The 14,168-nt window shown below is 41.9% G+C and overlaps 1 protein-coding gene across 2 annotated transcripts in view; it reads left to right on the forward strand.

Annotated features, from left to right (window-relative positions):
* Nucleotides 1–724: 724 nt before the first annotated feature.
* strn (striatin, calmodulin binding protein) overlaps nucleotides 725–14,168 on the forward strand; it is a 63,580-nt gene continuing 50,136 nt past the window's right edge. Inside the window, exon 1 of one of the 2 annotated variants that reach the window (XM_042390567.1) lies at nucleotides 725–1,079. In XM_042390567.1, the coding sequence (XP_042246501.1) occupies nucleotides 882–1,079 (198 nt within the window). In that variant the 5' untranslated portion in view covers nucleotides 725–881. The remainder of the gene's footprint in view (nucleotides 1,080–14,168) is intronic. The other variant, XM_042390559.1, reaches the window with a different exon arrangement.

The following is a 14,168-nucleotide window of genomic DNA, read 5'->3' on the forward strand; positions in this document are numbered from 1 at the left end:
TGACTCATTTGGACGCTGAAGCTTCATATTAGCTTCAGATAAACTTTTAAATACAGTTTTGCACAGAAGGAGGACTGTGGATTTTGTCCTCCATCACTTCCATTGTAAGGTCATTATGAAGGGATCTTCTAATGGTCAGTATGAACAGGAGGAATGATTACAGCAAGAAAAACAGCTTTAATGTTCATTTGGGCTCCTGACTGTTGGTTTAAGACACACTTGAACAATTTTGAATCCATTCTTTAAGAGCAAAGGAAAAAAAATACTAAACTAATATAAATAATAACGAGATTTTGAAATAAATATCATTACATGAGTCTTAATTTACCACAGATTCTCCAAATATAAATTAATTATTTCCACTTTGGTACATACTGGTATCATATTGTGGTGGTTCTAAAACTTTTTCACATCAAGGACCCCTAAGCTGACACAAATTAGACCAGAGACCCCCATCTGATGAGAATTTTTAATTTTAGATGTTTTATGTAATTAAATGTATGTAAGTTTTGTGAAAGTGCATTAAAGCCACAATAGTCAGACACTCTGTCATTGTGTTCCTTGTGGATGAAAACATAGTGAAAATAAATTATTCCCCTTTTTGCTGGGGTCCCCTGAAACCCCCTGAAGGACCGTTGGGGTCTCCGGACCACACTTTGAGAACCACTGCCACACTGTACCCGTCTTTGTTGGTTGTGTTTTGAAAGTCCAGACCGGAAGCCTTGTATCTGTTGTTTCCGGTAGCTGGACGGTTGTCTGACCGTCTGACAGCTGGTTCAGACAGCAGTCGGACTGTTGATGGACTATATTTCCTTCCTGAGGATATTTCACCGACACGGTTGAGAGCAGCGGACCCGAGCCAGAGCTGCACCGGTCCGGCCATGGACGAGCAGGCGGGCCCCGGTGTCTTCCTACCCGGCGGTGGGAATATTAAAGCTCCGCAGACTGGCGACGTCGGCGGCGGAGAGGCGGCCAGGGCTCAGTACAGCATCCCGGGGATTTTACACTTTCTCCAGCATGAGTGGGCCCGCTTCGAGGTGGAGAGGGCGCAGTGGGAGGTGGAGCGGGCCGAGCTGCAGGTAAGCAATCACGGAGGGTTTCTTTGGTCTCCAACGGGGGAAAACGCTGCGCCAAACCGCACTGAAAAATGTGGAAATTCATTATGTCATCGCTTATCGGCGAATATATGTGCCAGATAAAGTGAGAAATACAACTTATTTTGAAAGGAAAAGATCATTTTTAAAATTCGGCATTGGTGTTTTCCTCTAAAAAACACGTCTTTCAGTAACATTGGTACTTTTGGGGGATGCTTTACACTATTTGCTGCCGTCTCCTGTGATGTGTTTGTCTGTACGCTGAATATGACGCACATTTATACTGAAATGTAAAATGTTATTGACATATAAGCTGATTTGCTAATTATTAGATGCCGAATTTAAGGGAAGGCCTGAATGGTTCCAGAAAAGGTGTTGAATAGTCTTCCTGAGGTCTGTTGGTTTAATGTCAAGTAAGAAGACGTAGAAATGCCAAATATTTACAGGCATGTTTGCGTGATGTTGTGTTGACTGAGCTCATATCGGGCTACTTGCTAACCAGGTTAGATGTGGTTGAGATTTCAGTGTTTCCACTTTTGTTGTGTGGTGAATGTCGGTTGTTGTATGATAATATGATGTTAGCTTATATTTGTATAATTAATAAAACTAAGCCAAGCTACGTCGCTTATCGGTTACCTGTGCAGCGCAGAAAACCCTGTATACAAGCTATTAGATCCATTATCGGACAAATCCGTTTGCGGCTATCAGTAAGTGCCTGATTTTGGTTTGGGGTTTTTTTTTCCCGGCATCACTTAATTTCTCCTTAACCAAGAATTTATTTAGAAGAACAAGAGTGCCTGGACCACCCAGAGCTCAGAGACTGACATGATGCCCCCCACCCCCCACACACACACCTAAATGTCAGACTGCACGTCAGTCGTTGTGATCTGTCCGATAATGGACTCACAGTGATGTACTGCGTGATCTGGTTGAGTCACGAAATGTTGGGTCTGCTGTTGTATCAGCTGTAACTTCATTTTAGGAGCCAACTGGAGGCGGTCTGCTGACGGTGTCCAGTGTTTTCCTGTCAGTCTCTGCAGGACAGTTAACCTGGTTCAGAGAGCCGCTTATAAAACACCACTAATCACATAAAATGTACCTGATTTTGAGAAGGACCATCCTGTAGCCATGATTAAATCTACCTAACGAACAGCTGTAGAGAATTAACAAAATGAGAATTATCTGGTTTATGTTGATCTAGATTTATTTTTGCAGAACGATGTGATGGAACTGTAATACAGACACATTATCAGAGTATATTTTACAGGATATTAATAGTGGTTCTTATGTGAATAGATAAACTTATTTTGGCTTATTTACCACCAACATCTAAATTAGTGACAAAATCAAGGCAGTGTGGGCAGCAGAGGAGTAGAAAACATGTTTCCATGATGTCATGACGGCTGCATTTAAAAAGAAAATACATAACATAATAAAGCGGATCAATCATATTGGGCTCTTAGGACGTTTATTTTCTGTGGCTTCAGTTGGGATCATTCGAGTGGGTATATTTGCTCAGAAGATTTGTGCTTATGAGAGATACTGGTTTTGAAATGCCAGTTGGAAGCAGCCTCAGAGTCTGTCCGTTCTTGATTAAAAGCTGTTTTCGCTGTCTACTTTTCTCTTTGTGGAGCTGAGCTGATACTAAAAGGTGTTGTGAAAACACTGCAGACCTCTGACTGGTCAGTCATTTATCTCAATCACAGGGTTTCTGTTTCAGAGAGAGCTTTCCACCACTCTCTCTCTCAGTCTCTCTCTCTCACAGGTTTGTTCTGTCGTTCTTTGTATTTACTGCTGCATTAGTTGGATGTGATGAATGATTGAAAAGGAGAACTGCAGAGGAGGAAAATGAAACAGAAACTTGGAGTGTCTTTCTGTGCAGTAAATCTGTTGAGTGTTTGATGGTTGTTTATTTGTGCTGTAGAACGTAACCGCTGTGAAACAATCAGAAAACAACGTTGTATTTCTGTCATTCACGGTCTTTCTCTCAGAGAAAGTTTTCCACCGCTGTCTGTCTGTCGCTCACACAGTCGCAGAGCCCAGAAGCCCCGCCCCACTGCGGCAGAGTTGAGCGGCTCACTGATCGCTTGTTTATTCAAAGTTTATTAATACTGATCATGTCGTGCGTCCGAATTGCACCAAATTCTACACTGCACTCCCTTTGGTCCTCAGCAATACACCTGCCAGGTATGAAGTAGATCAGACGAACAGTTCCCGTGATACGCAAAGGACATACATACATACAGATAGACAAGGATTCCTTGCTGTATAGTCAGATGACATATAATAACCTGTAAGCTGCCTGGTTACCATGGCAACAGTAAACTGGCTCTGCGGGCTCTGGCTCTGTCTACATTCTGTTAACCGTTAGGAGAAAACAAATAAAAACAAAGAAAATATACACTACAGAACACTCCAACATTAAACCCTGCACATACCAAGCTAGTACAAACACCTCTAAAAACTACAAACAACATATGCTACAAAGCATAACGGCACACAAATAGAGAACTTTCGTTACTGACAAACTGTATCAATGCTTATGTGACATTTACCCACCTGAAAGAATAAATGGAAAACATGATAGTGAGTCGGCTGGTCCTCAGTGGCTTTACTGGTTCAGGTGTTAACCGCTAACTGAAGAACGCAGCGCAAACCTGCAGCTTATATACCTGCAGGCATATACCTGCCTTTTATACTCAAATTAGAAATGCTTGAAATTGAATGGGGGGTGTCTGTAAACATGCAACAATAAAGTGCATACATATATAAAATAACACATGTGAGTATGTGGGCAATTAGATATAAACATCCTATGTGTCACACTAACACAGAATACACAAAGTTGGCTGTAACGTAATAACGTTAGCTTAAAAAATATAGAAGTAACAGTAACATAAAAAATAACATTATCATTAAAATTTTAAATAACATTATGATTCAAAGTTAAGAAAACGTTATCATTAAACATAAAAAAAGTAATGTTAGCATTTTTCATCATTAGCATAAAAAAAAGGAAAAAATATAAGCGCTAGCATGAAATTGGGCTGAGTGAATATAGGCAAAGATTCAAACATAAGAAACTGTCAATACAGGATTTAATCAGTATTATTGATCAGCTACAGGATCATGACTCTGCACAACTGTTGGGCTTTTTTTCTCTGAAAAGTTCTAAATGTAACAACGTGAAGCATTTTCCATCTGAAGCCTTCAGATTACACAGAAACACTGAAACTACACGTCGAAGTGATCACCAAAGTATTGATCACAGAGTCTGACAGTGTCATTAAACAGCCTTAAACACAAACTGTCTGAACTTAAGACAAATGTTTCTTCCTGCAGTTTCAGTGTAAAATCATCCAACTTCTGGAGATAAATGAACGTTTTTTCCCTCCAGCACAAAAACAACTTTACATCTTGATCTTCTCATAAGTTCTCAGTCATTCTGGTTTGTTTTTTGTCCCCTGCTCACTGATGACGTCGCTCAGAAACTTGTCCCTCCAAACCCAGTGCAGGTGTTGCAGAGTGTTCGACCAATCAGATGCTTCTGCTCTGTGTGCATTCAAGCTCTCTGTCTGTTATATTACATAAGTTAGAGTCATCAGCCGACCTGTGGTGTGATGACAGTACATCCATAAAGGAAATCACTTCCTGTGAGGTAATGACGTGTGGCTCTATGTGGCATTTGTGCACCATTTACCTTCATTACAACGTCCCAGCCAATCACAGCGCAGCGTCTTCTGGCTGTTTGAGCTGTTTTGTATTACAGAAGATGGGAGACGAGCTCCACAGAGCAGATACATTGTGAAACTGCTGCTCTCTTGTACTCCTTGATTTTTAATTTTCCTTCCCATTGAGCTCCGAGCCGATCAGAGCGGGACGGAGCTGACAACCCCTCCTCCTCTTCTTCCTCCTCCATCTCCTCATCCTCCTCCTCCTCCTGCAGCTGATGGTGCTGGAAACCAATTTCAGCTGCAAATCCATTTGTTCTGCAGCCGTGTTGTTTGAATGCTCCGCTGCAGACGGACTGCATGTCACTGTCACTTCCTCTGAGGTAATCCTCTGCAGGGAAGAGGAAGAGGAAACAGAGGAAGCTGGCACACAAGATGGGAGAGATTACTCAGTGTGTGTTATACGAAAACAAAGTCTTCTGTGTAGAACGTTTCCTGAAGAGAGGGGAGGAGGTGCATACATGCTCATATATGATTGTAGGCTGACATCAATGTCACTAATCAGACTTATTGATGTTTAAAATAACTTCATTATTAGATGGCAGTAGAGCTCACTATCTGGCAGCAGTAGAGCTCATTATTAGGTGGCAGTAGAGCTCATTATTAGGTGGCAGTAGAGCTCAGTATCTGTGGCAGTAGAGCTCATTATTAGATGGCAGGAGAGCTCAGTATCTGGCAGCAGCAGAGCTCATTATTAGGTGGCAGTAGAGCTCATTATTAGGTGGCAGTAGAGCTCAGTATCTGGCAGCAGCAGAGCTCAGTATCTGCGGCAGTAGAGCTCATTATTAGGCGGCAGTAGAGCTCATTATTAGATGGCAGTAGAGCTCATTATTAGGTGGCAGTAGAGCTCAGTATCTGCGGCAGTAGAGCTCATTATTAGGTGGCAGTAGAGCTCATTATTAGGTGGCAGTAGGGCTCAGTATCTGCGGAAGTAGAGCTCATTATCAGGCAGCAGTAGAGCTCAGTATCTGGCAACAGTAGAGCTCATTATTAGGCAGCAGTAGAGCTCAGTATCTGCAGCAGTAGAGCTTATTATTAGGAGGCAGTAGAGCTCAGTATCTGGCAGCAGCAGAGCTCAGTATCTGGCGGCAATAGAGCTCATTATTAGGGGGCAGTAGAGCTCAGTATCTGGCAGCAGTAGAGCTCAGTATCTGGCAGCAATAGAGCTCATTATCAGGTGGCAATAGAGTTCAGTTTCTGGCGGTAGTAGAGCTCATTATCAGGCAACAGTAGAGCTCAGTATCTGCGGCAGTAGAGCTCATTATTAGGCAGCAGTAGAGCTCAGTATTTGGCAACAGTAGAGCACAGTATCTGCGGCAGTAGAGCTCATTATTAGGCAGCAGTAGAGCTCATTATCAGGCAGCAGTAGAGCTCAGTATCTGGCAGCAGTAGAGCTCATTATCAGGCAGCATTAGAGCTCATTATCAGGCAGCAGTAGAGCTCATTATCAGGCAGCATTAGAGCTCAGAATCAGGCAGCAGTAGAGCTCAGTATCTGGCAGCAGTAGAGCTCAGTATCTGGCAGCAGTAGAGCTCATTATTAGGCAGCAGTAGAGCTCAGAATCAGGCAGCAGTAGAGCTCAGCATTAGGCAGCAGTAGAGCTCAGCATTAGGCTTCATTGCTCTACCTATTCATGATTTATTCTTTTCTTTGGCCCAACAAACCCTTTAAAAACCCTTATTTTTGTGTGTGTATCATAACAGATGACCAGCTCTCCCTGAACACTCTGGTGAACTCTGGTTAAATCTCCAAATAACCATCTTTATGGGCATTACTGTCGGTCAATTACACCCAAATATAAAAGCATTTTTTGTTCCCGGGGGGCTGCTGGGACGTGACGTCGAGGTGAAGTCATGCGTGAGCTCTGTTAGCGGGTCACACGGTCACAGCGCTGCAGCTCAGAAGGATGTTTGCCGCTCGGCTTCCTTCCTCTCCGGCCTCGGCTATAAATACACCACCGAGAGGACGACGGCCGGCCGAACACCAACACGCCGACGAGAGGATGGATGGAGACGTAAAGCTGCCGATATCACACCAACGCTTCCTGCTCACACTTCACAATAAATGCATTTTAAAACGAAGGCCGTCGCAGTCGTCGCTCCACACAGTCCTTCTAAAACTTAATTAGTAAAGTTTCCACACAGCTTTTTTGTCAGAACTGAAACAACTAATCCATTAATTGATTAGTCGATCAACAGAAAATGAATCAACATTCATCGTTTCCAGCTTCTTGATCGTGAAGATTTGCTGCTTCTCTTTGTCGCATGAAAACAGTTTTTGTTGGTTGATCTGTTCATCTTCATTTATTCAGTGAGGTTTGACTGAGAGTCGACTGGAAGATGCTCAGTGCTGATGTACCTGTGATTAAACACACTGGACGGTAACAGTTCAACCGTTGTGCACTTTTACAGTTATTACTATGTTTTTAAGATTTTTTTAGAGTGTCCTGGAAGAGGGATCCCTCCTCCTCCTCCTCCTCCTCCTCCTCCTCCTCCTCCTCTTCTTCCTGAGGGGTTTTTTTTGTGAGTTTTTCCTGATTTGATTGTCTAAGGACAGAGGATGTTGTATTGTCTGAACAAGAAGAAAACGCTGACCTGTTTCTTTCTGGCTCACTTCCACTCAAAACAATGATGCTGATGAGTTTGACGAAGCTCCAGCTGAACTTTGTCTCCTCTTCATTCAGACAGGAAGTCTCCATCTGTCCTCAACGAGTGACTCAAAAATCTCACATCACATGTTCTGGCTTTTCTTTTTTCTTTATTCTGGGCAGTAAATACACCACAGACGCCATGTTTGGTTACTACTTTTTGGTAACAGAGACACTCTGATAAGCTTTAACTAGCTGATATCACCTCCACCGGGGTGTAAGAGCGCACGTATAGTTATGGCGTAAAGGCTCATGTACGTGTGTGGAACTGCAACTAATGATCATTTTCATTATCAGTTAATCTGCTGATGGTTTTCTGAATGAATCAATGAATCACTTTATCTTTATAAATGTCAGAAAATAGTGAGAAATTCAAATTCTCACATTTGAGAAGCTGCAACCAGCAAATTTGGGTCATTTTTGATTTAAAAAAAAAAAGACTGAAACAATAATTAGATCATCAAATTAGTTCACACTTTATTTTCTGTCAGTCAACTAATCGTTGCAGCTCTGAAGTGCAAAACACACACACACACACCAGCCGCTTTGTGTAGAAGGTCAGTTTTAATGTGACAGTCGTGGTACATGTGTTTGGCTGTAAATGCACAGCGAAGGATGTGATGTGACGCCTCTGCAGCACGTGCATCATCATCATCATCATCACCGCCGGAGCGGCGAGTAATTCTCCCGCTCTTATCTTTCCGCTGCCTTGTTCTCGCAGCCCATTTCCTTCACTAATTAAGTGATATTTTCCCCTCGCAGAGAGGCAGACAGATGTGCTCATCTGCTCGTGGCTCTGCTGCTCATCGTCATGTGTCTTTGTAACGTTTGTGTGCAGAGGATTAATTCATATCTGCTTGTTCACAGTGTTTGTACAGCTTCTGCAGCTCTGCACAGACATTACACATAGTTAGTGGGTAGTTAGTGTCACCGCTTATTTGTCTGTTTATTCTGCAGGAGACAGAAACGGTGTCTGCATGTGACACAATAGAGCCGAACAACTGAAACTAGCCTGTAAATGTACCCGTTCTCTCACCGCCAACTCCAACCAGAGGAAGTGTGCATGGTTTGTGCTCGTCATGATCATTACGTGCATTGTTTAGAAGCTTGAAAGCATATAGAGGAAACATGATGGAGATATTCCAGCTGAGTCAGCATGATGTCCTCAGAGGAGACGACCTGGACAGTGTGACGACGCTCTCCGAACAGACTCTTACCTGCAGGAGCCTGGTGGGCGGAGTCGGGTGTCGTCAGGAGGATTCAGCTCACCTGGACTGCCTCCAGCTTCCATTTAAGCTTCATTTTAAGTTTCATTTATCTTTAAGTTATGTACAATAAATCTATTTTTAGTTATAACTCATGTGTGGTCTCCCCTCCTATGTCCAGCCTTGAGCCGGGTTGTGACATATTGGGGGCTCGTCCAGGATCAAATGAACCGCTTTGGTAAGATGAAATGTAGCCTCTGTGGTAATTTGGCCTGCTTTTGTTTTTGCTACCTCCTGTGATGATGGGGGGGTTTGTCAATTTGTTTGTAGGCACTTGGTTTGCCTACCTGGTTACCAGTTTGGGGAGTATCACACACGAGTTCTGTTCTGTTTGGTTGAAATTTGGTAAGTGTTCGTCTATTGTGCATTTTGGTTTAAGGTGTCTGTTGTTACTGGAGAAACCTAAAACCTGTAATGAAGAAACAAACTGATACAATGATACAGAACAGACACTTTGTCAATATAGTGATATTTATCGATTGATTCATAAACAAAATAACTCGCAGTAACTGGCAGAATTATTTAATCTTGTATGTTAATAGTTTGACCAAGTGGTGTTGCCGTACTTAGCAGTCTCCAGCTTCCTTCTTCTTAGTGTTCTGCCGTGTGCGTCTCGTTCACACTCGGATCGGAGCGGATTTTAGTTGTGACAGCTGACTGTTCTGCCGTCATGTTGGTGATATCAGAACCACATGATACATCCTTCCAGACTTCTTCTCATGTTAACACAACCTGTCAATTAGAATTAAGAAACATCTGCAACACCGACAGGCTCCCAATTAAAACGTTTTAATTATGAAGCTCATTCTATCTTATAGTACAAGTGAGATAACGCAGCTGCACACAGCGTCACGTCTCTGCAGAAAACATCTTCAAACTAACGTTTCAATCTCACGTTTCCCTGGAGGTCGCTCACAGACGTTTACATGTCTGCTTCTTTTTATGCTCCAAAAGGAACAGAAACTGTCAATGAACTCGCTTGATGTCGAAGTTTGCAGGCGTCCGCTCCTCTGCGACTACCCATAACACCCTGCTCCTCACAGAGACTTTGATGTGTATGTTGGGAGCAGCACCTCTCCAGTGCTTTGTGTCTGAATAATGCAGCTGGAGGCTGAAGTTACACGCATGACAAGTGTTACTGCAGCCTGCAGCCCGGCCCGGGTTTCTGTGACCCAGCTCGTTCCTTCGTCTTCTTTCACACTCTTCCTCCTTGTCTTTTTTTTTTTTTTTTGTCTGTCGGTGTGAAGCTGCCCTATAAGGAATGGCATGCACACCTGCTTGTTTTTCAGAGCGGTTGGACGTGAATGCCACTCCGAGCCACGCCTCAGCGCCGTAACCAGGCTTTGTTTCACCAGGCAGTCGGCCAAGATTTCTCCCTGACATGAACACACTCTCCCCCCTTCAGCCTGACGTGAACCGGGCCCTGCACACACACACACACACACACACACACACACACACAAAAACACTACAGGTTACACCGCAGCCTGACTGATAGCGCAGTACTGCAGCTGATACTGATATCTGGTAATGATAGCAGGGTCAAAACAGATCAGAAGTTTATGCTTGAGAGTAGAGAAAGTTATTCCTGGAGTGAACGGTGTGTTTCACATCCAGCTTCTTCAGGTTGACTCGTTAACTAAAAGCAGAAGAGACGACACAGACGCTCCTCATCTCTTTATTTTCTGTTCAGGTGTGGTTGCATCTCCTCTCTTTTCCTCCTCCTACCGATTTAGACGTCCAGATTCACGTTTCATCTTTCTTTGCTTGTCTTTGTTGTTGTCAGTTAAGCCTCTCTGATGCTGATCGTTACCTACAGTTTGACACTGGTGCGTTGATTTAGAAATGCAAATACCTGCGTAACAGGTGTCTGGTTTTACTGCCCGGTAACTAAAAGTTCATCCAAACCTTCCAGCCAATCAGAGTGCAGAAGTTTCAGTTTATACAAGTCTTCTCGCACGTCTGATTTGTGTAGAAATCTCAAGAAAAATAACTAAAAATAACACTCAAACTCAAAGTTCTTGTCCTGTGATGCACTGAGACGTTTTGTCAAATGAAAAAAAGGGAAATATAATAAAACATTTTGTATTCTTATTATTATCATATTGGCACCAATGTTAAAGAATGCGTCTCACACAGAGATGCATCTCCTGTTCTAAAAACAGTCAAATATTTGACCCATTAACTCTTTGTTGCTTTTGAATAATTGAACTTTACCAGAGAAGCATAAAACCATAAAGACTCATAAAACATCAGAGGAAACAGACATGACTCATATTTAATTAGAATAAAACAAAACTAAAGAGAGTCTGTAACGCTCTCCGCCAGCGCGTCTCTGGATAACGGCGCTCGTAAGGCGACACGTCTTTGCGGTTGTGAATCATGTCCCGCTCGCGGCGCCCGGCGGGGTCGTCTGGAAGGTCGCGGATCTGATTTGACATTTAGTGTTAGTTGGCAGGATGTCTTGAAGGGAATCACAGCAGCAGCAGCAGCAGCAGCAGCAGCAGCAGCAGCAGCGGCGGCGGTCAGACTCTCCAAAACCGCTGCGACACTGACGACTGATTCAGACAGACAGATGACCTGATTCCCAGTTTGACCTGCATCTCTGCTGTGGTTTTTCTGAAGGTTCGTTCCATCCAGAGGAGGTTAAAGTCGACGTGGCTGGAAAGACGAGAGCTTTCTTTCCTTCTTTCTTTCTTTCTTTCTTTTTTTTTTGTAAAGCTTTGACCTGAAGGCAGCACACAAACATCTGATCAGTGTGTAATCAGCAGCGTCCTTCATTAGTGCTCGTTAGTGTCAGTATTGACCCTCCTTCATAAGTTTGTGGGTAAAAACACAATTAGTGGTTGTTTAACTTACAGCAGAAAACATGGAAAATAGAGAAATGGACATTTATTATTGCTACAAACAGTAATAGATGAATAACTTTATGTTTTACAACCACATGTGTAATAATCCTCCATTCAGCTGCGATTAGGATTTGATATTTTGTACTTCTTTAATAATAAGTGTGACTAAAATAAGTTATTTCTTAATTCAAATATTAAATATTAATGACTCCAGAGAAGTTTGTCATTGAGCTGCATCTAAAGACATTTAAACTGTAAACAACCAACTGGCTTGTTTGTTTTTAGTGTTTTTAGTGTTTTTAGTGTTTTTAGTGTTGATTGTTCAGTTTGTTGAGTCTGATTCAATCCAAGCTGATTATAGTTTAAAGTAATTGAACTATATCGGAGCTCTAATAGTCGTATTAGAGGCATATTTGATGATTATCGTCATAATACAGTTTACTGTGATATTTATGGCCACAATTATTGTGAAAATCTGATGTTGGCATATCTGTACTTGTACTTAACGTCGGCTGTATTTTATTTTTATATTTATTATAATTATCGTATTTTAACGAGGTCACGTAAACAACATCATCAAAATGAGACATTGGAACATTTTTATTATCAGATTACTGCAACTCTGCGCTACCAAAACATCTTTAAATGTTTCCCTCCAGACATTTATTAATAAAAATACTTTAAAACGACTTAATTCAACATTATTATTTATCTTTGAACTGTTTACTGCAAACTTCCATCATTTGCATCTAAAAGACCAAAACATGAGGTGATTTTTTTTTTTGTTTATTCTGCTGCCAGAGCTTGTAGATAATGTAACACAACATCATCATCATCATCATCATCATCTTCTGGCCTTTATGACCTTTGACCTCCATCATGTTGGAGGTAAAACACTGTGAAGTAGTGGGAGTCACACACACACACACACACACACACACACACACACACACACACACACACACACACACACACACACACACACACACACCATTATAAGTGTCAAGCGTAGGTGGAATCTGGGAAAAACACAAACACACCCAGTGAATTCCTGTGTGTGTGTGTGTGTGTGTGTGTGTGTGTGTGTGTGTGTGTGTGTGTGTGTGTGTGTGTGTGTGTGTGTGTGTGTGCGTGTGTGTGTGTGTGTGTGTGTGTTGGTACACTGGGTGCTGAAATTAGATTGATTTAATGAGGGTGTTTATGAGAAGAGATAATGACGGTGATAATATTGGATAATAACAGCAGCAGGTTTCTGCTCAGAGTCAAGGAGGAAAGTTCAAACACACATTTCTCTCTTTTTCTCTTACGATACTTAAACAGAACATAAAAATCCAAATGGTTTTTTTTTCTTTTTCAATTTATAAACCTGGTTGTGTGGTTCTGTACTGGATACGAGAGCTGCAACGATTAGTCAATTAATCGATTAGTTGATTGACTAATCGTTCAAACATCTGCTTCTCACTCCTGAGGTTTTGCTGCGTTTCTTTGTCTAATGTGATAATAAACTGATAACTGTAAAACAAGCTATTTAAAGATGCTACATTTGATTTTAAGGATAATATAAGAGGCATTCTCACTATTTCCTGACATTTTAAAGACAAAACGATTCGTCGATCAATTAAGTAGATTAATAAATAAATGAAATAATCGTTAGTTTCGGCCATAGACTGTATAAAAATATGGACGTAGTCGCTGTGACGTCACCCGTTGGTTTCTGAAGAGCAGTTTTGAAGCTCAAAGCGAGCCGCTCCGGCCGTCGCCATCTTGGCAGTGCGTGACGCTGCCTAACTCCCAGCCAATCAAAAATGGGCAAAGAGGCGGGCCGAACGGCTGAAACAAGCCACTTAGCAGCTGGCGGACCTGTCACTCAAAGCAGCCATGTCCTTCATTATGCAGAACTTTACGGCTTAATGAAATTTAAACGGGTGAGTTATAAAAACATTCACCCCCCGTACAGTTGTCATGAAAGAGGAAATTAGCTACAGAGACCAAAACCGTTGTTTGTACCAGACTGTAAACATGTTTATTTCTGCTGTAAAGTTGGACATTTTAACATGGGGGTCTATGGAGGTCTATGGGGGTCTATGGGGATTGACTCGCTTTTAGAGCCTCAAGTGGTCGTTCAAGGAACTGCAGTTTCTGGCTTCATTTTACAGCCCCGGAGGTTGCCGCTTGGTTTCAGCCAACCTGGACATGTTCTTCTACAGGTAACATGAGGCTGAAACTTATTAATATAATAATTAATATTTTAAGTGTAGTTTTTAATTTATTTTATACAATCGGTTACAGAGTTGAGGAGGATTTCTGTTGTTTTCGTCTGACTTCTGGCTCGTTGCTCGGCTTGTTTGTCTTCCTCTTATTATTATTATTATTATTATTATTATTATTATTATTATTATTATTATATGTCACTGAGGAACTCTTGCTCTCCTATAAAATAGTGTTGTTGAAAAATTTTGGTTAAAAAAAATTAGAATTTTTCTTTAAACGTGGCTGTTTAGTTTAAGAAACCATCTTACCGTCTGAACTGGTCTTTACATGTGGAGTTTATTTCCTCTTTCCTGTTATTTATTTGATGTTCA

The sequence above is a fragment of the Thunnus maccoyii genome, chromosome 2 (assembly GCF_910596095.1).
Source record: "Thunnus maccoyii chromosome 2, fThuMac1.1, whole genome shotgun sequence".
Taxonomy (NCBI): domain Eukaryota; kingdom Metazoa; phylum Chordata; class Actinopteri; order Scombriformes; family Scombridae; genus Thunnus; species Thunnus maccoyii.